This window comes from Pelobates fuscus, chromosome 10 (assembly GCF_036172605.1).
Source record: "Pelobates fuscus isolate aPelFus1 chromosome 10, aPelFus1.pri, whole genome shotgun sequence".
In the NCBI taxonomy this organism is placed as follows: domain Eukaryota; kingdom Metazoa; phylum Chordata; class Amphibia; order Anura; family Pelobatidae; genus Pelobates; species Pelobates fuscus.
In genome coordinates, this window is record NC_086326.1 from 154190696 (window position 1) to 154214803 (window position 24108).

Sequence of the window (24108 nt, forward strand, 5' to 3'; positions counted from 1 at the left end):
TAATAACTTTATTGCAAGTTACAAAGCAAGATTTCTGAAGGTTTATCGGAGCTCCCTCTCTGGCCAAGGTATATAAGTGTTATAAATTGAGGATTCTTCTGTTGAATGTCGTTGCAAGAATGGAATGTGTGGGCAGATATGAGTGCAAGTGTATAACGTGAATTGTTTGAGCCAATAATTCATCCAAAAGAAATACTTGGGCTAATACTTGGGAAAGTTCTGATTTTGTCTTGAAGGAACTCTCAAAGCTCGATAAAGGTTGGCGATTTTTAAGGACTATATAGCCCTATCTACAGCTGATTTGTTATATTTTAATCCGTTACTTTTTATCTAAAGTTTTTTATTTGGAAATAAAGCACCATCCTTTTGGAAATATACCACTGACCTGGCATTTTTTGTCTGTGAGCTGGGTAAAGGTGACTACAAACAGAATCCTGCATGAAATAAGGATCTGGACATCCTGTAATGGTCCAAAGGCGCACACCATCCGAGTCATATGAGATTATGACTCCTGGCTTGTGAGTGAAAATTTATTGTGTGTAGATTCCTATTTTTATTTGCATTACTGTATTGCACGACGGTATACATTCTATTTTTCAGAATATTCGTTATACTGCCATTTTAAGAAGCTCCATCTCGTTTGTGTATGTATATTGTTGTTTCTAAAGTGGTATAGGGGTCACCACTTTGGGGTGTTAGAGCTTCTTATTGACTTTTTTCCACATTGTGCACATATTTGTTTTAACATTGTGTGTTCTAATTGTGCTGCTGGGTGGCCGCTGATCGTATGCACAAACACGTGGGAACTGTGTTGGCGGCCATCTTGTTGGCGAGAATGCAGGCAGCTGTGTTTGGGCGTCAAGTTCATGGAACTAAAATCGGACACAAACTCCCGAACACCGCTGAAATTTGACGAACGCGTGCTTCTTTCCCACACGTCAGGACAGCGCCGTTCGGTAGGTTTGTTCGTATGAACCATGCGATCAAACGCTACCAACAAGTGCTACATGACCAACAAGCCAGAGTGTGCGTTCGGTATTTCTTTCGTATGGAACTCCCGAAGGTGACCGGCCGCTACCACTGAATCCCTGGAACGGTTTTGGGCAGGCGCCTCGTGTGCGGGCAGTCAGAACTTTACCTCGATGCCGTTTCAGCTGTGTTTGTGGGAACTGAGCGCTTTTTGGATATGTTGGGCGCTCAGATCCAGGCTATCCGGAGATGTATAGTCTGTGGGGGTTCCTATGCTGGAAATATGTACTTTTGTGTGTTTTTGATATTTGTACTCTATTGCTTAGTCATGGTGATACTGGATTTTGGGGACATTTTGCGGGTATGTTTATGGGGTTGTCCTGGGCGTGTTTACTGTGTCTCTGTACTGTATAATAGTGGGCCATTGAGTAAACAGATTCGTTTTACCCCTTGATCAAGTCTAGGCTAATGCTTGGGGAAACCTGGGCTATAATCACTATTGGGACTTGGGAGCTTCATAACGCATATACTCAGTCTGAGTATAGGGGATCCATTACAAAGACAAACCTCTTAGGTGGGTCCTACACTAAAACTACTTCAGCTTCCGGCAAAGAAAATCTCTAATGAGACAGAAAGGGGTGTTTTTTGTAAACCCCTACATACTTAGTATCCCTTAATAGGGAACACATGGGATGGGCGTCAGCATTGTAACATGTGGCTGTGTGATACAAAAAGTAAATACAAATACACAAAAATAAGACCTGTGCTCAAACTCCCATTTAATAGGGAACTACCTCATGTGTTCCCTATTAAGGTTAATTAGTATTTAGGGGTTTAGAAAAATACCCCTCTATGTCTAGTTAGCGATTTGTTTTAACCAAAGCTGAAAGAAGCAAGGTGAATTATTAGCGTAGTACTCACCCAAGAGGTATGCCTTGACATGGCAGGTGAGTTTACAATCTAATGGCCACTAGAGTTACTAAATAACCTCCATTTATTTAAATGTGCATAGTGATTTGGGATAGTGCACAAGCAACTGTTCTCGTTACTACTTGACTTCTTATGATTGAGGCACCAGGGTACTCCTGACACCACAACCACTACAGTGCACTGCAGCGGTTATGGTGCTTTTTGTTGATTTTGCAATAGAATACGGTTGATTTCCTTTTGCAGTATTTTACCAGAATTCCTCTGCCGTATAATAAACTGATTGCTCACATATTTGTTCTTAGTAATTATACAATATAGAAGTTTATTGATCTTTAGAGAATGATGTGGAAATTATGCAATGTTTTCAGAGAACAATACGTTGCTGAAAAGCTAACATATGGCTAAACAAGATATATTATTCTACTGGGATCTTAGTAATCTGTGTGTTGATTGATAGTAGTTGATTCTCTAGTATTTGAATTAAATTTAGCGCCAGGTAGTGCTAATTAAACCACTGCAGGAAAATTCTCAAGAACACATTCAATTTGTGAAACATTCTTATATTAAAAAGACACTGTTTGCACCATAACAACTACAGTTATCCTGCGATGTAGGGTGTACACTGTCCTTTTGTTCTGAGCTTCTGCATTATCAGACCAACACATACCAAGCTTTGTTTGTATCCATTGGCGGAGGGATGTCAGCTGACCCTCCTATCCTATGAATAGTAATGTCCAAACTTTGTATGAGTTGGTACAAATTGAGCCATTGAATTTCTGCTTTAGAATATTAACTCAGACTGGAAGGACTGTGAACACTCAAAATAGTTAGGCAAGTATTAAACCATTCATAAACAGGAACCAGACACCATAACAACTACAGCACGTTTTAGTGGTTATGGTGCTTAAAGTATCCCTTTAGGTAAAATAATAGAAAATAATTCACATAACATACAGACATAATTCACATGCCAAGCAATGTTTTAAACCTGGGCAGTGGGGTGGTTGTTAAAACAGTGAAAGTTCAGCTCCGTGGGCCAATGCATTTCACAGGAGCATTTATAGCAGCTAAAGCTTAACAGCCATTTGTTTATCTGAAATACTTTAGAACAAATTAAATCCCACAGGTAACTGCAAAGTGTAAAAGCAGGTAAAACAAATGATTAGACTTTTTTGATATTTAAGTTAAATCTTCCAGTTGCATTCAGGAATAAATCTATTGGATTAATCTTTGGGCAATTCGAAATAAAAAACAGACAATGTTCAAGCACAGATTTCCCTGAGGACTAACGATGTCCCAGGCTGACATATATAAGGAATGTTGGTACTAGTACATAAACAAACATAATGTATCAATACATATTATTTAAAAGACAATTTTTTTCTTAATTTTTCCCTTAATAATAATAAAAAAGTAAAAACGAAAACAGCTTATATTTACATTGCACATTGAATTCACAAAGTACTTTTAATCCGATAGTCTCTACTGTGTATTCTCATATGTCTGTTAAAATGGCTCTTATATCGGAAATATTTCCCACATTCGGTGCAAGGAAATGGTTTCTCTCCTGTGTGAATTCTCTGATGTGCAGCCAGTGTTGCATTCCTTGCAAAGCATTTCCCGCAATTGTTGCAGGAAAATGGCCTCTCCCCTGTGTGGATTATCTGATGTCTGGCAACATGTGCTTTACACGTAAAGCATTTCCCACACACAGAACATGAAAATGGTTTCTCCTTTATGTGAATTCTCTGATGCGACACCAGCTCTGATACTGACAGAAAGCATCTACCGCATTCCGAGCACACAAACATTTTCTCTTGTGAGTGGATTTTAAAATGCTTAATTAGGTTTTTGTTGTCAGTATAACATTTGCCACATTCGAAGCAAACAAATGGCTTTTCGCCCGTGTGACGTCGTCGATGGGTTGAGAGGCTGGAAGCTTGTGTGAAGCATTTCCCACACACAGGACATGCAAACGGTTTCTCTCCCGTATGAAGCCTCTGGTGTCGAATAAGTTTAGATTTATAGAGGAAGTCTTTCCCGCATGCAGAACAAACATGCCTATTCCCTGACTGAACATTCAGCTCGTGGTCCGATGGCGTGTCACTGAAACTAGAAAAAGATGCATATTCTGCTTGCGTATGCATTACAATATTGTTGCAGACTTCTTCATATGAGGCCGGTTCTTCCTTAATATAAGTAGATATATATGGCGTTGGTATATCAATAGTGATATTAGCCATTTCTCCAGAAGTTGCCTTCTTATAATGATATCCCGGGGGTTCATATGGATCAGTGTATGGAGGATCTCCTTCAAAACAGGGTGTCTCTTCATTAGTGTAAGTAGATGTATATTTTACATGTATAGGATCTATTCGTGTATACATCCCCGTAATACTTCCTTCCTGATGTGAAACCATTTCCCCATTAAGATGCACAGATGTATAGGGGCCCTGTGGATGTTCTCTTGGTCCATAAACATCTGTGAGATTTCCTTCTTCACATAAGGCTGCTTCATCCTTAATGTGAATAGATGGATATTCTGTCTGTGGATGTTCTGATGGTGTAGAAATGTCTGTGAGATGTCCTTCATTACATGAGGCTGGTTCTTCCTTAATATGAGTAGATGGATAGTCAGTCTGTGGATGTTCTGAGGATTTAGGAACATTTGGGAGATTTTTTTCTGTACTTAAGGCTGCTTTCTCCTTAATGTGAGTGCATGCATCCACTCTCTGTAAATAGTCTGTAGCTGTACAAATATCCTCAGATTTACTTCCACTGAAGATAGAACTTTTGTAAACTTTTCCCAGAGTTTTGCATAATCTTTTGTTAAGATTTTTCTTTCTGAAACACTTTGCTTCGGTTCTACTTTTACTGTTTGTTTTCTGGACAACAGCAGATTCTTCTTGTGGAACTGAAGTCAAAGTTGATGTCTCCCCTATACAAAACAGAAGAACATTAACAACATTGTTGATAGTCTGCACTCACATTATATTTAGTTAATTATCTGCATCTCTTTACCTAATGGGATAGCAATTTAGATAACCATTTCATAACTGCAAGAATGTTTCCATTCCCAGGTTTCCCCCGAAAAACTACATGTTACAGAATCTTGACCAGAGTAGGGTCTTGTTGAAACTTCATTAAAGGCAATAACACTTCCCTGCCTCCCTGCTTCCAGCATGTGCCTCGGTGTGGCCCAGGAACATCAGCGCACCTGGTACAGTAGGGAAGCCAAGACTGCAGCTTTCAGATTGGGCAGAAAGTCTTGGTACTAGAGCCCGTGCACAATGACAAGGCGCAGGTTGCCTGGAGCAGAAATGTGATACCACCTGTTATCGGTCCATGCTCCGGGGAGGGGGTGCGTCGCATGTTACATGTTAACATGCTCAATTCCTACCACGAGCAGATGGAGGAGGTGGTAGCCATATGCGCCTCTGCATTAAAAGATTTAGATAATCTTCTCCTGCCTGACCCCCTAGAAGAAGGCGCTAGGGTAGGGTCAATAGAGGAGGGCCGACTGGAAGACCTGTTAAGAGCCAGCGAGAGTACCCAGGTAAAGAACATACAAGAGGCCAAGGGGGCCATGTTCTCTAATGTACCTGGCTACACTATCCTGGCAATCCACAGAGTAGAAACTCCTGAATAGCTACCCCTTTGCCAACCCCCTTACCGAATTCCCATGTCCATTCGGGAAGATATGATACAGGAGATGCTCCGACTGTGTGTTATCTTGGGCCTCCCCCACAGCACTAGTGTTGAAGCAGGACAGGATGGCCTGCTTCTGTGTAGACTATGGAGGCTGAATGACAAGACAGTGATGGATGCCTACCCTATGCCCCGCATTGACAAGCTACTGGATCGTATGGCTCGCAGCCAGTACCTCACTACAATTGATTTGTGTAAATTCTCCTAGCCAAGGATGCCATAATGAAGTTGCCAGTCATCACCCCATTTGGCGTATACCAATTTTGAGTCATGCTGTTCGGGATGAAGAATGCTCCGGCCACATTAAAACGGATGGCAGACTGGCTCCTAGATGGTCTCCTGGACTATGCTTGTGCATTCCTGTACTACATTGTGGTGTTTAGCAACACTTGGGAGTAACATTTAGTCCATGTAGGAACATTGTTAGATAGAATCTGAGAGGCAGGGTTGACCTTAAAATCCAGCAAATGCAATATAGGAATGGCAGAGGTCCAATATCTAGGACACTGGTTGGCTTGTGTGAAAAATAAACCAAAACCAGCCAAGACAGAGTCCGTAGCCACCTGGCCAACTACCTGCACTAAGGTCCAGGTGATTGTTTTTTCTAGGGACAGCCGGGTATTATTGGAAGTTTGTCCAGAACTTTAGTACCCTAGCGAAACCCCTCACTGACCTAAACAAAAAAAAACTTCCACGTTAAGTAGTATGGACCTGGAGTGCGAGCAAGCATTCTAACATCTCAAGGTTGCGTTGGCAGGTTCTAGCAGCTCCCAATTCAACTAAATATTTTCTTATCCACATAGATGCTTCTGTGTTTGGATTGGGAGTAATGCTGAGCCAGGTCGGGGACGATGGCGGAGAACAACTGGTAGCTTACCTCAGCCGAAAACTACTAACCCAGGAGGTGAGCTACGCCGCCATTGAAAAGGAATGCTTTGCGGTGGTGTGGGCCATAAAGAAGCTGCAGCCCTACATCTACAGACAACAGTTTACTTTGAAAAATAGAAAAAGAGAGGGAGACACACTAAGTTTGAGTCACTAAGACTACCATTTATCTGTAAACCACTTATCAAGAATAGAAAATAGTACTTTATTATAAAAAATAAAAAAAAAGTATATAATTGTTGGAAATAATACACTTTGCCTGTACTGACCCAAGGCTCAAGCTACAGATGACAGGATGCACAGTCTATTTAAAATTAGCTTACTTGGAGCATGTCAGCTATTTGCAATAATATACTTTATCTATATCCACTGCTTAGTGAATATACCCCTAGTCAAGAGCTATAGAACATTGTGTTCTAGAACAAGTGTTAGTGCTATATTCTGTATGTTTCTGCTGTTGGCCTTATTTCCTGTTTTTCTCCCTTTGATCATAAACTGCATAGTAATGTGTAATTTAGAACTTTAGAATTAAATATAGTCAGATTCGCAAGATGGCCGACGCACATGGTCTGGCTCTGCGGGACCAGCTACACCTGACCTACTTACCTCTCTGACCCATGGCAACCTTGGATGCAATCTTCGAGCGTTTCTGGGCAACACTGGAGGCCCGCTCGAGAATGCAGGCACCAGCTGCTCGGTCAGCACAAGAGGCTCAGATGATCCTTGGAGAGGAGCTGGAAAGGCCTCTACTGGGCAAGGTGACTTCCCACAATGTTGTAACTACATAACTTTCCTGTTTTTTCAAAACAGTCTATTTTGCTCACGGATCACAACCCACAATGGTACTTCAGCCATAAGACTTTACTATTCATTACCTCCCCAGCAAACACTATGGCAATGCTGACGGGTTACCACGCCAGACTAAACTTGAAAAGTGATCTGTGATCATCAGGACACCCCTAAGCCAGTCCGTGGTGATCAGACTGTGTATGCTGGCTAATGGTTAAGGGGGAGCTGTGTGGCAGATGCCATCAAACATAATTAAAAGGCTATAACACTCCCCTGGCTCCCAGTTTCCACCTCCATGTGTTTCCAGCAAGTGCGTCTCTCTGCCTCGTCCACAGCCCATACACTGAGCCGTAGTAGCCCAGACTCTTCAGCGGGACTTATCTATGGTTCTCATGAAACTCCAGCTCGGACACGAACATCACCTCGGCCCAGTTAGTATCCATCATGGTTTTCACCCCTTTCTCAACGTCCAATGAGAGCGCTATTTGGAGGGGAGCTAGAGGACATCAAGGGGAACTATCGTGTCCTATGAGCCAGGGAGAGCCCCCGACCATGACCCACCAGAGTACCATTTAAGCAGCAGTAAATAAATGTAAACACCTGCAAATATTTTCAGCTAGGTTCCTCCACAGATCAGGGCACTTTTTGGCCTGACCGGGCGCTTCAACTACCTGGGGATGTATAACATGTTTTGGTTCAGGGATGTTATAAACCTATTTTGTTTTTTTTTGTATATTAGGCTCTCTGTATCTAGGAGATAATTAATTTATCAAGCATTGACATAGTTATCTCCCAGACACAGAGACGCCTGGGTGGGTTCTACTGTATAGTGAATGGAGACCCCATGCTGGTGGTCTGTGCACAAAAGCCTGCATTGTGTGCAATAAAACAAGTTGTTTTTCCCAGCATTTTGTGTCATTGTCTGGGGAAAAGGGGCTATAAACACTAATGGTTCCTAATTCCAGCTGAGAGGAGAAACTAGCGGAGGTATCCAGTCGGGATACAGGGGCTCCAATACAGGTCTCTCTGTCACTTTGAAAAAAATGGAAGAATGAGACAGCGCTTACTTAACTTATAGGCAGCAACCTTAAAAGGAATCCCTCAAACCCTTTAAAATAAGACTAGAAAAACAATAAAAAATAAAAAAATAATAAAAAAGAAAAACAATAAAAAAGGCTATTTTTACTACAACTCCCATGCTGCATTGCGGTTTACTTCTGAAGTAAACTATTTTAAATCACTCCAAAACACACTTTCTCACCCTCGTTTTAGATTTCTATGTATCAGAATCATCTAATAGTAGTATTATCTATGTATCCATTGAGTTATTTATGTATTTTATGTTTTAATTCTGTTTTAATTCTGTTCTCATTTCTGATTGGATGTTCCAATTTTTGGCGCCAAATTCAAATTAATTCTGTTCTTATTTAACACCTACTAGCCAGGTATCACTGTTATTCCATTTGAAAAAGTATTTTTGACGAAACGCGTTATGGATATCTAATATTGTGTTCTTTTATATATATTAAAGTATTTTTGGTCATTTTATTGTGCCAATTACCTTTTTTATAGACACATAACCTTTTTTTACCATGGCTTTTTATGTATTATCTTATTCACCTTTTATTGGTTTTATGTAAAACCTCTGAAATACATCTTTGGAAGTTTCCTGTACCTAAAGAAATCCTTAGGTGGGGATAAATCCACCCACGCTGTCATCACAGAGCAGTTGGTCTGCTCTTGTCTTGTAAGTACATTCTTTTATTTTTTTTATCAATATTACCATACAGTGAGCACTATTGGTTGTCTCTTTTTATCCGAGAATTGGACAACAGTGACGGAGAGGAATCCATTTATATCCCACAAGCGGGGATTAAACCGCTGAATACGCTTCACCCCAGAGCTGGTTATTAGCTCTGGCAAATGTGAGTTTTATATTATTACTCCTTTACGTCTATACTTGAATTTTACATACTGCACCATTGGTTGTCCTTCTCTCTTTTTATCTTTCATATAAAGTGGATCCACTGCAATAGTAGAAGACCTCATCACTAAAGACCATTTGTAAGGATAATATATTTGGACTTTTGCCTTTGAACTGGACTTTTTATTACTGATTGTGGCGCAGCCTTTTTTATTGTTTTTATTATTTTTTATTGTTTTTCCTCTCTGTCACTTTGTCTCCCTCCTTTAGTTAAGTTGTATCGGCATAGCAGTAATTAAAGCCCGTATCCCCATACACTAGACTTAGTGACGGTAAAAAAAGCACTCTTTCTTTTACAAAATCACACATATTTACACAGATCAAATGTATATTGAAGCTACAATAATGAAGGGTGAACCCTCATTGGCGCCATCTGAGTCAGGTCTTGGGCAAATATGATCAGGTCCAGAGCTAACGCAATGTCCTTCCCCCTGAGTCCACTTCAGACACGGCACCAAGAAATCGGTGCCCCAAAACCCCCTTCCCCAACACAGAACCCCCACAACCAGTACATCTCCAACAAGCTCACACCCTCAGCTGCCCACTGTCTAAAGAGTGCCCTGATTCCTCATACAGTGTCCAATTGCCACCTGGTTTAAGTTTTGACCAGCCATGACTAAGTTTGAACTGTTTTTTAGTTCCATACAGCTTGCTAGGACTTCCATGTCTCAACCTGGTCTCTACTAGGTTACTACTGAAATCAGGTGGCTGATATCCTGGGCACTCAGGTAAGGTTCATCTGCTGGGTAAGGTTGGAAGACATCAGAGAAGGTGACAATAGTTCTTTCATGGTGTTTTGTGACCGTGTCTATAGTGAGTAGCGAGGAGGCTTGCTTCTCCATAAGCCCCAGTAATGCATCAACACATTTTTTCATAATTCAACAAAGCATTCTAGCTGGACTGCACGCAGGACTGAAAGAGTGACCTTTGTGGAGTAATTAATACTTTTAATGCATATTATAATCTGTTTTTTATTAGAGCAAATAAGCTGTTGTAGAAGATGGCCCTATCCCCTATATGTTTACAAACAGCTGCAGTTTCAGACACATCTTCTGCCTACAGAAAAACAAATGGGACAATTACACATATGGGACCAGAGACTGCATGCGGGACAGTGATGAGGGAGAGTCTCCATTTTGGAGAGAGGAATGAAAACATGGCTTAATTTAAGTAAATGAAGGGATGAGCTTGTGCTTGTGCAAAGCTAATGGAGCCAAAGAAGTATTTTCCACATTGCAGATGAAGCAGTTTTGGTGTATAGATCATGCCCCATGCAGTCTCACTGCTCAATTCTCTGCCATTTAGGAGTTACCTTATTTTTCGCACCATAAGACGCACCACACCATAAGACGCACCTAGTTTTTAGAGGAGGAAACCCAGAAAAAAAAATATTTTGAACAAACTATCCCATAGTGTTTTTTACCATCCACTCCCCTCTCCTGTCCCATAATGATCTTTAACCCCCCTCCCCTATCCCATAGTGATTTTTAACCCCCCCTTCCTCTGTCCCATAGTTATTTTTAACCCCTCCTCCGCTGTCCCATAGTGTTATTTAACCTCCATCCCCTTGTCCAAGTGTTCTTTAACCCCCTCCTCCCCTTGTCCAATAGTGTTCTCATCCCATAGTGTTCCCCCTCCCCTCCCCTCCTCCCATAGTGTTCCCCCCCCCTCCCCTCCTCCCATAGTGTTCCCCCCCTCCCATAGTGTTCCTCCCTCCCCTCCCCCAATAGTGTTCCCCCCTCCCCTCCCCCCATAGTGTTCCCTCTCTCCCCTCCCCCCATAGTGTTCCCCCCCTCCCATAGTGTTCTCCCCCTCCCCTTCTCCCATAGTGTTCCCCCCTCCCCTCCTCCCATAGTGTTCCCCCCCTCCCCTCCTCCCATAGTGTTCCCCCCCTCCAATAGTGTCCCCCCCTCCCCTCCTCCCACAGTGTCCCCCCCTCCCCTCCTCCCACAGTGTCCCCCCCTCCCCTCCTCCCACAGTGTTCCCCCCCTCCCCTCCTCCCACAGTGTCCCCCCCCTCCCCTCCTCCCACAGTGTTCCCCCCCCTCCCCTCCTCCCACAGTGTTCCCCCCCCTCCCCTCCTCCCACAGTGTTCCCCCTCCCCTCCTCCCACAGTGTTCCCCCCCCTCCCCTCCTCCCACAGTGTTCCCCCTCCCCTCCTCCCACAGTGTTCCCCCTCCCCTCCTCCCACAGTGTTCCCCCTCCCCTCCTCCCACAGTGTCCCCCCCCCCTCCCCTCCTCCCACAGTGTCCCCCCCCCTCCCCTCCTCCCACAGTGTTCCCCCCCCTCCCCTCCTCCCACAGTGTTCCCCCCCCCTCCCCTCCTCCCACAGTGTTCCCCCCCCTCCCCTCCTCCCACAGTGTTCCCCCCCCTCCCCTCCTCCCACAGTGTTCCCCCCCCTCCCCTCCTCCCACAGTGTTCCCCCCCTCCCCTCCTCCCACAGTGTTCCCCCCCTCCCCTCCTCCCACAGTGTTCCCCCCCCTCCCCTCCTCCCAGAGTTCCCCCCCCTCCCCTCCTCCCAGTGTTCCCCCCCCTCCCCTCCTCCCACAGTGTTCCCCCCCCCTCCCCTCCTCCCACAGTGTTCCCCCCCTCCCCTCCTCCCACAGTGTTCCCCCCCTCCCCTCCTCCCACAGTGTTCCCCCCTCCCCTCCTCCCACAGTGTTCCCCCCTCCCACAGTGTTCCCCCCTCGCCTTCTCCCACAGTGTTCCCCCCTCCCACAGTGTTCCCCCCCCTCATCCCCTAGTGTTCCCCCCTCATCCCATAGTGTTCCCCCCTCCTCTCCTCCCATAGTCCGCAAACCGCTCTTGCACCACAGAGTCCTTATAAGAGTGAGCCACACCACTTGCCGAAGCAGCAGACCTCACGGCGAGTCCAGCGTTGATTCTATTGATTACACCCGACAGGGAGGGAGTGTGTGGAGCTGCGCGATTCATGGGACCCTCTGCTGGGGCCAGGAGCTGGAGGGGAGCTTTGAGACCATGCTGCAATACGGCTCTGCCAAACAGACTTACCGATCTCCAGACTAGCCTGCCAAGCAGTGTTTGCAATGCGTTGCCTGTCATTACTCTCTGCATATTGGGTTCCTGCTCTTTAAGGGACATTGCTGTCTCAGGGCAGCACCCCTTCCTACCATGACAGCTTTGTACTCACTTGCACAACAAAAATAAAATATCTAAGAAAAAATAAATAAATAAGGTGTAAGATATTTTCCCTTTAAGCTGAAAGAAGCAAGGTAAATTGTTAGCGTAGGACTCGCCTGAGAGGTTTTGGCTTGACGTAGCAGGTGAGCTTACAATTTAATGGCCATTGGAGTGGTACTAAAAACCTCCATTTATATAAATATGTGTAATGGGATTTGGGATAGTGCACAGGTAATTAAATCACAATATTACATATTTTCTTTTGTTTAAATACAATTTGTTGAAATGTTTGATATAAAATATTTTTCATATTAAAAATGAATAAAGTTTAAAAATCATATTTTATATTTTTCACAACCCAGTCCATTGAATGAATGGGGACATTTACTACCAAGTTCTTGTATAATTAACGCATAAACAATGTTTTTTTATTTTCTTTACAAGATAAATATGAAATGCAATTTCTATTGATGTTTGTTGGAATGAATATGCTTTGAATGCCATTTGTTTTCTCAAGTATACTTTATAAATGTCCTGATTGGATTCATTTGGAATTGTTTGACCTTATTATTCAATCAAAGTGGAAGGAAGTTATGTTTTCAGCTTGGCTCGTCGGACTTTGAATTTGAAATTGACTTTGGATTCTCACTTCAGTAAAAACAAACTACAAGCACTGAAATCTTAGGAGTGTAGCCAGGAGTTACCACTGCAAGCCTGGAGGGCCAATGGCACATGGAACGTATACTTTACAAGGCTATACTTACTCACCAGTGGACATTATGAGCTCTGCTATCAGCTCTCATTTATGACCCAAGTTATAGAACTGAAGGAATCATGGGGAACATTCCATTGGTTTCCATGGTAACGGCACCAGTTATGTCACTTTGCCCCCAAAACAACTCCTAAAACATAATTGTGACAGTCTTTGATTCGTGTAACTGGTAAAAAAAAAAACAAAAAAAAAACTATTTGTTTAAACCATTCGTCTAAAATGAATGGACCTGTATTTTGCCAAGATCCGTTTGTATCACAAATTTTCTGCCGAACCACCGACCACCCAGAACAGGAGTGTGGCACCCATTAACCTCCCTGACCCGATTAACACCTCTAAAACCACAAACACCTAAACATTCTTGTTACAAGAACCCTACAAACTGTTGCAGAAGTACTTCTTTTTGTTTCCCAATACCCTGTTCGGTATTCAGACCGTGTGAATACATTCCCCGACCAGATATAACTATTTATTAGTGTATACGAACGACGGACCCCCCAGCCCTTGGCGTATGCCGCCACTTAACCCAGGTCACATTTGAAAGTACCGAACAGCCAACCACCCCACGAACGAAGCATGCTGCTAATTGACCGCTGGGAAGCTGCGGTCTGTGGTTAACCACAAGCAAAATTGACTATCTCCGGGTGGCCTAATTCGTGTAATAATTCACCGAACTGAACTCACGAAAGACTCCTGAACGAGGCCCACCCGGATCCTGGCGTGTGTTCCCAATTAGAACGTTGAAGCTGCGGTTAACCGCAAGTTAAGTACCCCATTTCATGTTGTTCGGTAAGACAACCAGCCTGTGAGCGGGATTCGCGGAATTGTTCAGCCGTTACTCGTTCCAGGGGTTTTAGGTCCATGTCCGCTGGCCATCTATCAACCTAAAAATGTCCGCCATCTTGTGTTCGGGACAAAAGACACGAATGGACTTTATATCAAGGAACCTAGCCATATCATTTGTGAGATCTGAGCGCTATTCATCCATCTGCTGCGCTCAGAACTGGGCTACATAATGAACGGTAGAATGGGAAATATGTCTGTCTGTATTAAAGTTATGTAATTTTATACAGTTTTATGTGTTGTAATAAAATGTGGGATTTTGGGCACTTGGAGATAATTACATTGTCCCAACCGTTGGACTCATTATCTCCAAGCTGGGCGGTAACAATTTCAAATGATACATTGTATTACTATTGGTCAACTGCTCGTATTGTCACTGTATTACATCAGGTCCAGAGGGGGTTGTCCCTGGACCTGGGATTTTGCATAAATAGTGATGCCTTTGTGCCATTAAAGCCAGTTTGTTTTACCCTCAACTCGCAGCCTCGACTCGTGTTGTAGGGAACCGGGAATCCTAGCTTTACTATAGCTAGTGGGATATTCTACGCTTACAGGTTTCTACCGTTTGAAGCCGTGTTCGACTCTCCAACTTCGGGAACCAGGACATCCAAGCAATCCAACCTGCTGCTAGACCGGAGGCAATCGTAACAATTCTAATTGATCAACAGGGCGGTCGGGGTTCGGCTGTACGAACACGTGGCGGCCGCCATTTTGTTTAGCCGAACGCGCTCAGCGGTGTTTGAACTTAGAACGCGTGGAACTATTTTCGGCTACACTTTCCACGAACTTCTACCTTCCGTGCATCCATTGACAGTAGACACGAACTGAACCGTTCGTGCAATTGGTATTTTATGTGAAGGAACAAATAGACCACCCACACAGCCTGAATCTGTGGAACTGCTGTGGGCGTGAAAATGTCAAATCAGACTTTCAGCTAACTCCTGAACCACTGGACTAATTTGTCTGAAATTTGGAAATGTTTGTGCCCTGATTATGCTGGTTCATAAAATGCAACTTTATTTATTATTTATTGGAATTGTATGTATAGTTTTAAAGTTACAGAAAGTGTGTAAAAAGTATATTTTTCGCTTGGAGATAATTGAGTTGACACAGCAATTAACTCATTATCTCCCAAGCAGAGGGGAGGAATTTACAGGAATAAATGGGAGTGAGTAACTGTGTGATTGTACGCTATTGGTTGTTAAGTTTATGTTCTCAGCGCTCAACAAGGTCCACGTGGGTGGTAACCTTGTTGGAAAACTTGTATAAAAGAAAGGCTTGTGTGCTCATTAAAAAGTTCTACTTCACCCTCAATCTAGAGCATGGGTCGTCAACCTGGTCCCTACCGCCCACTAGTAGGCGTTTTAGGATTCCAGGTGGGCGGTAGGGATTTCCAGGTTTTGACGCCCGGCGGGTTCCAGCCGGCGGTACCCGTGCGACTGGGTACCGCCGTGACCATTTGCGGCCCCGGCCCGCGCGGCAAACCGCCGGGGCCGCATATGGAGGTGTCCATCGGGTGGCCCATGCTGTCAGGGCCACCCGATGGATGTGGATTGTGAGGGGGCCCGGTCAGCGCTGGGCGCTTTAACAGCGCGACCGGGCCCCCTGTGATGACATCACAGAGCTGGGAGGAAGTGATTCCCCGGTCACTCCTCCCAGCTAAAACTGAGAGCCGCGCGGGAGGAACACCAGGGAGTCAGAGTGGGAACTCTGACTCCCATCCACCTGAGCCACCACTGGACCCCAGGGAAAGTCACCCTCCTGCACCTTAAAGGTAGGAAACAGGAGGGTGACTTAAATATAATGTGTGTGTGTGTCTTTGTAGGTATGTCTTGTGTGTGTGTGTGTCTTTGTATGTCGTGTGTGTGTGTCTGTCTGTATGTGTCTTTGTATGTATGTCTTGTGTGTGTGTATGTGTCTGTCTGTATATATGTGTGTCTGTATGTATGTGTGTCTTTGTATGTGTCATTGTATGTGTGTCTGCATGTGTGTGTGCATGTCTGTGTGTGTCTGTTTGTATGTGTGCCTGTCTGTTTGTATGTATGTGTCTTGTGTGTGTGTGTATGTGTGCCTGTCTGTGTGCTTGTCTGTGTCTTTGTGTGTGTATGTATGTGTGTATGTGTGTCTTGTATGTCTGTGTGTGTGTATATGTCTGTTTCTGTTTTAAATTAAGAAATTCCAATGAATTTCCATTTGAAATAATCACAAACGCATGCCTCGTCTAGAAGTTTTCACAACCTAAAAATGTGAATTATTCCAGCCATATTGTCAACGCCATTCTGATATAAACCTCTTGGATATGTCTGCTTTGCTAGAAATTACATCTTAGAACATTTATTTGTCATAGATAACCTCTGTGCCTCCATCTGCAGTAAAAGCCCGTCTGCACTTTGGGACAGACAATAACCAGAAGCCTTAAAAGCCATACAAAAACACAGTCATTGAAAATAAAAATGACCAGAGGAGTGCCATCTTTCGATGACGCAATACACAGCCTATCAAAAGTGAAATAATAAAAATAAGTCACCCTCCTGCACCTTAAATGTAGGAAACAGGAGGGTGACTTAAATATAATGTGTGTGTCTGCATGTGTGGGTGTCTATGTATGTCTTGTGTGTGTGCATGTATGTGTCTTGTGTGTGTCTGTATGTGTGTGTGTGTGTATGTGTCTTGTATGTGTGTCTTGTGTGTGTATGTGTATGTGTGTGTCTGTATGTGTCTTTGTATGTGTGTCTGTATGTGTGTCATGTGTGTATGTATGTGTTGTGTGTGTCTGTATGTGTGTGTGTGTGCGTGTATGTGTGTCTGTATGTGTCTGTGTGTGTGTGGGTGTCTGTATGTGTGCCTGTATGTGTGTGTCTGTATGTGTGTCTGTATGTGTGCCTGTCTGTTATAGTGGGCTACCTAGCTCAGCCTTCATACTGGGCATTGCTACAAGGAAGGTTAAAAAACTAGAAAAAAGGGAAAAAAAGGTGGGGAGGAGAATTGAGGAGGGAGAGGAGATGAGCTGACGCACAAATGAGAAATCATATGCGCAAACAGAGAAGTCGTCTGAATATCACTGAAAGAGACCTTCGTTTGTTCCTTACGAAAATCGAACCAGATATCAAATATTTAGTCTCGCAGCATCAACCTCAAGGATCTCATTAATCACTAGTAAAGGTAATTTCAATTTACTTTATTGTTTTCTCATTAAACTTTATAAAGTTAAAACCTTATAAACCTGCATTAAGTAGAAATAAAAAGATAAATGTACGTACATTTTTTTTTTTTTAAACACCCTCCTTTCTAAAAAAATATTCTGCATTTGCGCGAAAACTGGTGGGCGGTAAAGAAATTATTTCAACCAAAAAGATGCATTAGTGGGCGGTAGGTAAAAAAAGGTTGACTACCACTGATCTAGAGTCTTGTCTCTTATTGGAGGAAACTGCTATACAGCTATAACACTAGCTCTTTTAAGAGCTTCTCAACTTGCATGACTGCTGGATGCTGAGAATACCCCTCGCTCATTGGGAGAAGGACACCCTCTAGCGGTGGGAACCCCTCTACTCACTGGGTTAACCGCTACAATAATTTTTGCTATATTTAAATGCTATTCACTACAGGTTCATGTGTGCATTTACTATAAAGACGTCACTGGTCTCCCATGCAGTATTATTTATTATACACAATGCCATTCTTTCTACAACATAAACATGGCAAAGCTTACCCAGTGAGCTGAGGGGCTGGTGTTTCTCGGTTATGATGTCCTTGTAGAGATCCCTGTGTCCTTCTACATACTCCCACTCCTCCACGGAGAAATAGACAGTGACATCCTCACATCTAATAGGAACCTGAAACACACAATGATACAGTCACCATCCAGACACATCCCTTGGTTATACTATATAATGTCCCATTACCAGCAGCCTCACCTCTCCAGTCAGCAGGTGGATGATCTGATTGGTCAATTCCAGGATCTTTTGATCATGGTTTCTCTCATGGATCAGGGAGCGAAGAGGAGACACCGTGCGGAGAATCTGGGTTCGGGAGAAACCTTCTGACACATTATGATGGCTGCTCCCGGGTGAGACATGGTCACCAGACTTCTTCATAACAATATAATCCTATATAGTGAGAGAGAGACATGAAGAAGAACAGGACACTTCACATACGTGTGCTCTCATAAACTTACTTATACAAGAACACCATTCACCTCTCCAGTCAGCAGGTAGATGATCTCCATAATGACATTACCCAGAATCCCTCACCTCTCCAGCCAGCAGGTAGATGATCTCCATAATGACATTACCCAGAATCCCTCACCTCTCCAGTCAGCAGGTAGATGATCTCCGTACTGACATTACCCAGAATCCCTCACCTCTCCAGCCAGCAGGTAGATGATCTCCATAATGACATTACCCAGAATCCCTCACCTCTCCAGTCAGCAGGTAGATGATCTCCATAATGACATTACCCAGAATCCCTCACCTTTCCAGTCAGCAGGTAGATGATCTCCATAATGACATTGCCCAGAATCCCTCACCTCTCCAGTCAGCAGGTAGATGATCTCCATACTGACATTACCCAGAATCCCTCACCTCTCCAGTCAGCAGGTAGATGATCTCCATACTGACATTACCCAGAATCCCTCACCTCTCCAGTCAGCAGGTAGATGATCTCCATGGTGACATTACCCAGAATCCCTCACCTCTCCAGCCAGCAGGTAGATGATCTCCATACTGACATTACCCAGAATCCCTCACCTCTCCAGCCAGCAGGTAGATGATCTCCATAATGACATTACCCAGCATCCCTCACCTCTCCAGTCAGCAGGTAGATGATCTCCATACTGACATTACCCAGCATCCCTCACCTCTCCAGTCAGCAGGTAGATGATCTCCATGGTGACATTACCCAGAATCCCTCACCTCTCCAGCCAGCAGGTAGATGATCTCCATAATGACATTACCCAGAATCCCTCACCTCTCCAGTCAGCAGGTAGATGATCTCCATAATGACATTACCCAGAATCCCTCACCTCTCCAGTCAGCAGGTAGATGATCTCCATAATGACATTACCCAGAATCCCTCACCTCTCCAGTCAGCAGGTAGATGATCTCCATACTGACATTACCCAGAATCCCTCACCTCTCCAGTCAGCAGGTAGATGATCTCCATAATGACATTACCCAGCATCCCTCACCTCTCCAGTCAGCAGGTAGATGATCTCCATACTGACATTACCCAGAATCCCTCACCTCTCCAGTCAGCAGGTAGATGATCTCCATAATGACATTACCCAGCATCCCTCACCTCTCCAGTCAGCAGGTAGATGATCTCCATAATGACATTACCCAGAATCCCTCACCTCTCCAGCCAGCAGGTAGATGATCTCCATAATGACATTACCCAGAATCCCTCACCTCTCCAGTCAGCAGGTAGATGATCTCCATAATGACATTACCCAGAATCCCTCACCTCTCCAGTCAGCAGGTAGATGATCTCCATAATGACATTACCCAGAATCCCTCACCTCTCCAGTCAGCAGGTAGATGATCTCCATACTGACATTACCCAGAATCCCTCACCTCTCCAGTCAGCAGGTAGATGATCTCCATAATGACATTACCCAGCATCCCTCACCTCTCCAGTCAGCAGGTAGATGATCTCCATACTGACATTACCCAGAATCCCTCACCTCTCCAGTCAGCAGGTAGATGATCTCCATACTGACATTACCCAGAATCCCTCACCTCTCCAGTCAGCAGGTAGATGATCTCCATAATGACATTACCCAGAATCCCTCACCTCTCCAGTCAGCAGGTAGATGATCTCCATAATGACATTACCCAGAATCCCTCACCTCTCCAGCCAGCAGGTAGATGATCTCCATAATGACATTACCCAGAATCCCTCACCTCTCCAGTCAGCAGGTAGATGATCTCCATAATGACATTACCCAGAATCCCTCACCTCTCCAGTCAGCAGGTAGATGATCTCCATAATGACATTACCCAGAATCCCTCACCTCTCCAGCCAGCAGGTAGATGATCTCCATAATGACATTACCCAGAATCCCTCACCTCTCCAGTCAGCAGGTAGATGATCTCCATAATGACATTACCCAGAATCCCTCACCTCTCCAGTCAGCAGGTAGATGATCTCCAGGGTGAGCGTTAATATCCTTTCAGTCATTGGGTTGTTGCAATGATGACTGACCCTGTGGGGGCCTTTGATAAACAGGTTGTTCTCCATAGGTATAACAGCCTAAAAAGAAAATAAAAGCCTTGCTTTATGTATCAAACACAAGTGTGGGGGCATGTGTACAATGAACTGCAGAGGCTTTCTTTCAGCAGATAGCATTAACTTAAAATAAAGCTGGACTACTGGTAAATATTCTCTTTATATATATTGATGATATCTTATGGGAGAAATCCTTCAAAACCTGTGATCACTGAAAAAAAAAAACACAGTTACACTAAATGAGCTAAATGAAAGAGGAAAAAATGAGTGTTTAATACAAAATGTCCATATATTAATATCTACAGTATTATTAATTCAATTTGAAGGAGGAAAGTATAGTGAATGTTTCTCCAGTATGTATATCAATCAATTTGAAATAAAAGACGTATATGAAAAGCCTTTCATAGAGTCCACGTAGTGAGGGTCTCTTTAACCTATAGATCCAAAAGCACTCTCTGGTGTAATCTTTTGTCAAACTTACCTTTCCTTTGATCCAAGGTAACTTTCTCCATCCCAGAAAAACACGTTCTGTCTGAAGAACCCCCGTGTCTAGATATGGGGGTATCTACATGTCTTGACACACTGACAGAATTGACATGTTCAAGGATTCTAAATGTAAAGGGTCAACATGATTTACCCAGGTATTTCTTTGTACAACTACATGTGAGTAGATATACTACATTAGATGTTTGGGAGTTAAAACCAAACGGGTAGTGAATATTTCACTATTGCCAGCATTCGCTAATTGTTTAAAAAGGTTTTAACTATATCTACAGGCTCTACATGCCCCACATTTATATGTGCCCATGACAAGAGATCTCAGACAGAAACCAAAATGTCCTATTTGCGGCCATGTCTTTGCCATTATTGAGACATATGGAATGAGAACAAGGTGCAAATGTTTGTCCTGATGCAGGAGTCACTAAAATGTCTCCATGATACTTTTTACCACTTCCCAGCCAGCATCCAAAGTAACAATGCATTTTATATGTTCTTTTACTGGTCGTATCTCAGTCTCGTCTCTCGAAAGTCAGCTCTATCTGTCAATAAGGCACGTTTGAAGGCAGTTTTTAAGCACCTATTGGAATATTCCTTATCCTTGAATTTTTCATTCGGTGTCTTAGCTTTGATTTTAAAATCATCAATAGAGAAAAAAAATGTCTTCTCAGTCTGAGATCCTGTCCCACTGGTATCCCCCTTTTCAACATGGAAGGGTGATAGCTTTGCCAATTAAGGAAGTTGTTGGTCGCAGTAGGTTTACAAAATAATGTGTTTGCTAATCTGCCATCTCTGTCAATGTTGATAGTGATAGCCAAGAAGTTGATATGGTTACCACCGATCTCAAATGTGAGTTTCAGATTGATGTCATTAGAGTTGAGAATCAGAAGAGATCTCTTGTACCGGTCCAGACTACCAAGAAGTCATCTAAAAAGGGTTTCCACAAAGTGACAAATTTTATATATTTCACCAGACTCGAATCAAAAACAGTAAACTCCTCCCACCATCCAAGGTGGTAGTTGGCATAGGAGCATACCTGGTGGTAGTAGGTCCCTTTAAACAAAAAGTTCAAGTAAAGCAATGTCGTTTTATTACAAATGTGTTTTTTTTTTTTATTATTTATTTTTTTGACTTGGCAGTAAATAGTATGCAAGTTAATAGCAATTCGGCTTGTGCAAAAGCCCATTGTACATTTCTGACAGTTCCAATGTTATGCAATTTTTCCCATTGTAACAGTTCTTTCTTTCACTATTCTTATAACTGACTGCCAAGGGTTTTTGTTTTTTATAAAGAGGAACAAAACAGAGCACACATTTGCTACTGTATAGGATAAGTTACCTCACTTTTAGATCTCTCTAGCTGTATCAGCCTTTTAGTGTCGCTTTATATATCCATCTTACGCCGGTTCCCATAGATAGTGTGGGAGAAAAGCATAGTCAAGAAGAAAGAGAGAAGAGAAAGGAGAAGGATAGACATTTAATAAGGGGGGGGGGGGGGGGGTGGGAGAGAGGGGATCCTGCGGGTCTTTGTGGGTAAGTGATCTTTGTCGGTAAGTGATCTTTGTCGGTAAGTGATCTTTGTCGGTAAGTGATCCCTCTAGGTAAGTGATCTTTGTCGATAAGTGATCTCTCTGGGTAAGTGATCTCTCTGGGTAAGTGATCTTTGTGGGTAAGTGATCTTTGTGGGTAAGTGATCTTTGTGGGTAAGTGATCTTTGTGGGTAAGTGATCCCTCTAGGTAAGTGATCTTTGTGGGTAAGTGATCTTTGTGGGTAAGTGATCACTCTAGGTAAGTGATCTTTGTGGGTAAGTGATCTTTGTGGGTAAGTGATCCCTCTAGGTAAGTGATCTTTGTGGGTAAGTGATCCCTCTAGGTAAGTGATCACTCTAGGTAAGTGATCTTTGTGGGTAAGTGATCCCTCTAGGTAAGTGATCCCTCTAGGTAAGTGATCTTTGTGGGTAAGCGATCTTTGTGGGTAAGCGATCTTTGTGGGTAAGTGATCCCTCTAGGTAAGTGATCACTCTAGGTAAGTGATCTTTGTGGGTAAGCGATCTTTGTGGGTAAGTGATCCCTCTAGGTAAGTGATCTTTGTGGGTAAGTGATCTTTGTGGGTAAGTGATCCCTCTAGGTAAGTGATCTTTGTGGGTAAGTGATCTTTGTGGGTAAGTGATCCCTCTAGGTAAGTGATCTTTGTGGGTAAGTGATCCCTCTAGGTAAGTGATCACTCTAGGTAAGTGATCTTTGTGGGTAAGTGATCCCTCTAGGTAAGTGATCCCTCTAGGTAAGTGATCTTTGTGGGTAAGTGATCCCTCTAGGTAAGTGATCCCTCTAGGTAAGTGATCTTTGTGGGTAAGTGATCCCTCTAGGTAAGTGATCCCTCTAGGTAAGTGATCTTTGTGGGTAAGCGATCTTTGTGGGTAAGTGATCCCTCTAGGTAAGTGATCACTCTAGGTAAGTGATCTTTGTGGGTAAGCGATCTTTGTGGGTAAGTGATCCCTCTAGGTAAGTGATCTTTGTGGGTAAGTGATCTTTGTGGGTAAGTGATCCCTCTAGGTAAGTGATCTTTGTGGGTAAGTGATCTTTGTGGGTAAGTGATCCCTCTAGGTAAGTGATCTTTGTGGGTAAGTGATCCCTCTAGGTAAGTGATCACTCTAGGTAAGTGATCTTTGTGGGTAAGTGATCCCTCTAGGTAAGTGATCCCTCTAGGTAAGTGATCTTTGTGGGTAAGTGATCCCTCTAGGTAAGTGATCCCTCTAGGTAAGTGATCTTTGTGGGTAAGTGATCCCTCTAGGTAAGTGATCCCTCTAGGTAAGTGATCTTTGTGGGTAAGCGATCTTTGTGGGTAAGTGATCTTTGTGGGTAAGTGATCTCCCCCCGCCCCCGGCTGTTCTGACCTCATTCAGTCAGTGTGTGTGTTGACAAACCGGCCATACACCAACCTGTCCACCCGGCTCGGGCCCCGGGCCAGCGACCGTCCAGTTCTGAGCCTCCGACCCCCAAAACAAAGGAGGTTTCTCAGCACTTCCGGGATTTGCGTTCCACGCAGTATCAATATGCGTTTCAGCGTCTCATTGGTTGTTGTGAAATTCCACAGGACAGTCTTGGTTAGAGGTCATATTCGTTCATGTCCGGTGTTTGCGCTCAATTCCGTTTCCGCTGTTTGCGTGCGTTCCATTCCGTTTCCGGTGTTTGCGTCCCATTCTATTTCCGGTGTTTGCGTTCCATTCGGTTTCCGGTGTTTGCGTTTCAGTCTATTTCCGGTGTTTGCGTTCCATTCCGTTTCCGGTGTTTGCGTTCCATTCCGTTTCCGGTGTTTGCGATCCAGTCTATTTCCGGTGTTTGCGTTCCATTCTGTTTCCGGTGTTT

The 24108-nt window shown here is 43.6% G+C and overlaps 1 protein-coding gene across 1 annotated transcript; it reads right to left on the reverse strand.

Annotated features, from left to right (window-relative positions):
* Positions 1–1842: 1842 nt before the first annotated feature.
* On the reverse strand, positions 1843–23798 carry LOC134575193 (oocyte zinc finger protein XlCOF7.1-like). Its single transcript, XM_063434435.1, has 5 exons — positions 23682–23798; positions 20141–20269; positions 17935–18126; positions 17730–17853; positions 1843–4837 (listed from the first exon to the last, which is right to left on the reverse strand). The coding sequence occupies exons 2-5, from the start codon at positions 20255–20257 to the stop codon at positions 3354–3356; spliced, it is 1917 nt and encodes a 638-aa protein (XP_063290505.1). The 5' UTR covers positions 20258–20269; positions 23682–23798; the 3' UTR covers positions 1843–3353.
* Between the last annotated feature and the right edge of the window lie 310 nt (positions 23799–24108).

Coding starts and splice junctions, on each gene's coding strand:
- LOC134575193 (XM_063434435.1), bottom strand. CDS start 20,257: ATGGAGAACAACCTGTTTATCAAAGGCCCCCACAGGGTCAGTCATCAT. Junction 17,854..17,934: donor TCCACCTGCTGACTGGAGAG/GTGAGGCTGCTG, acceptor TGTGTGTTTCAG/GTTCCTATTAGATGTGAGGA. Junction 4,838..17,729: donor CCAGCCCCTCAGCTCACTGG/GTAAGCTTTGCC, acceptor TGTTTTGTATAG/GGGAGACATCAACTTTGACT.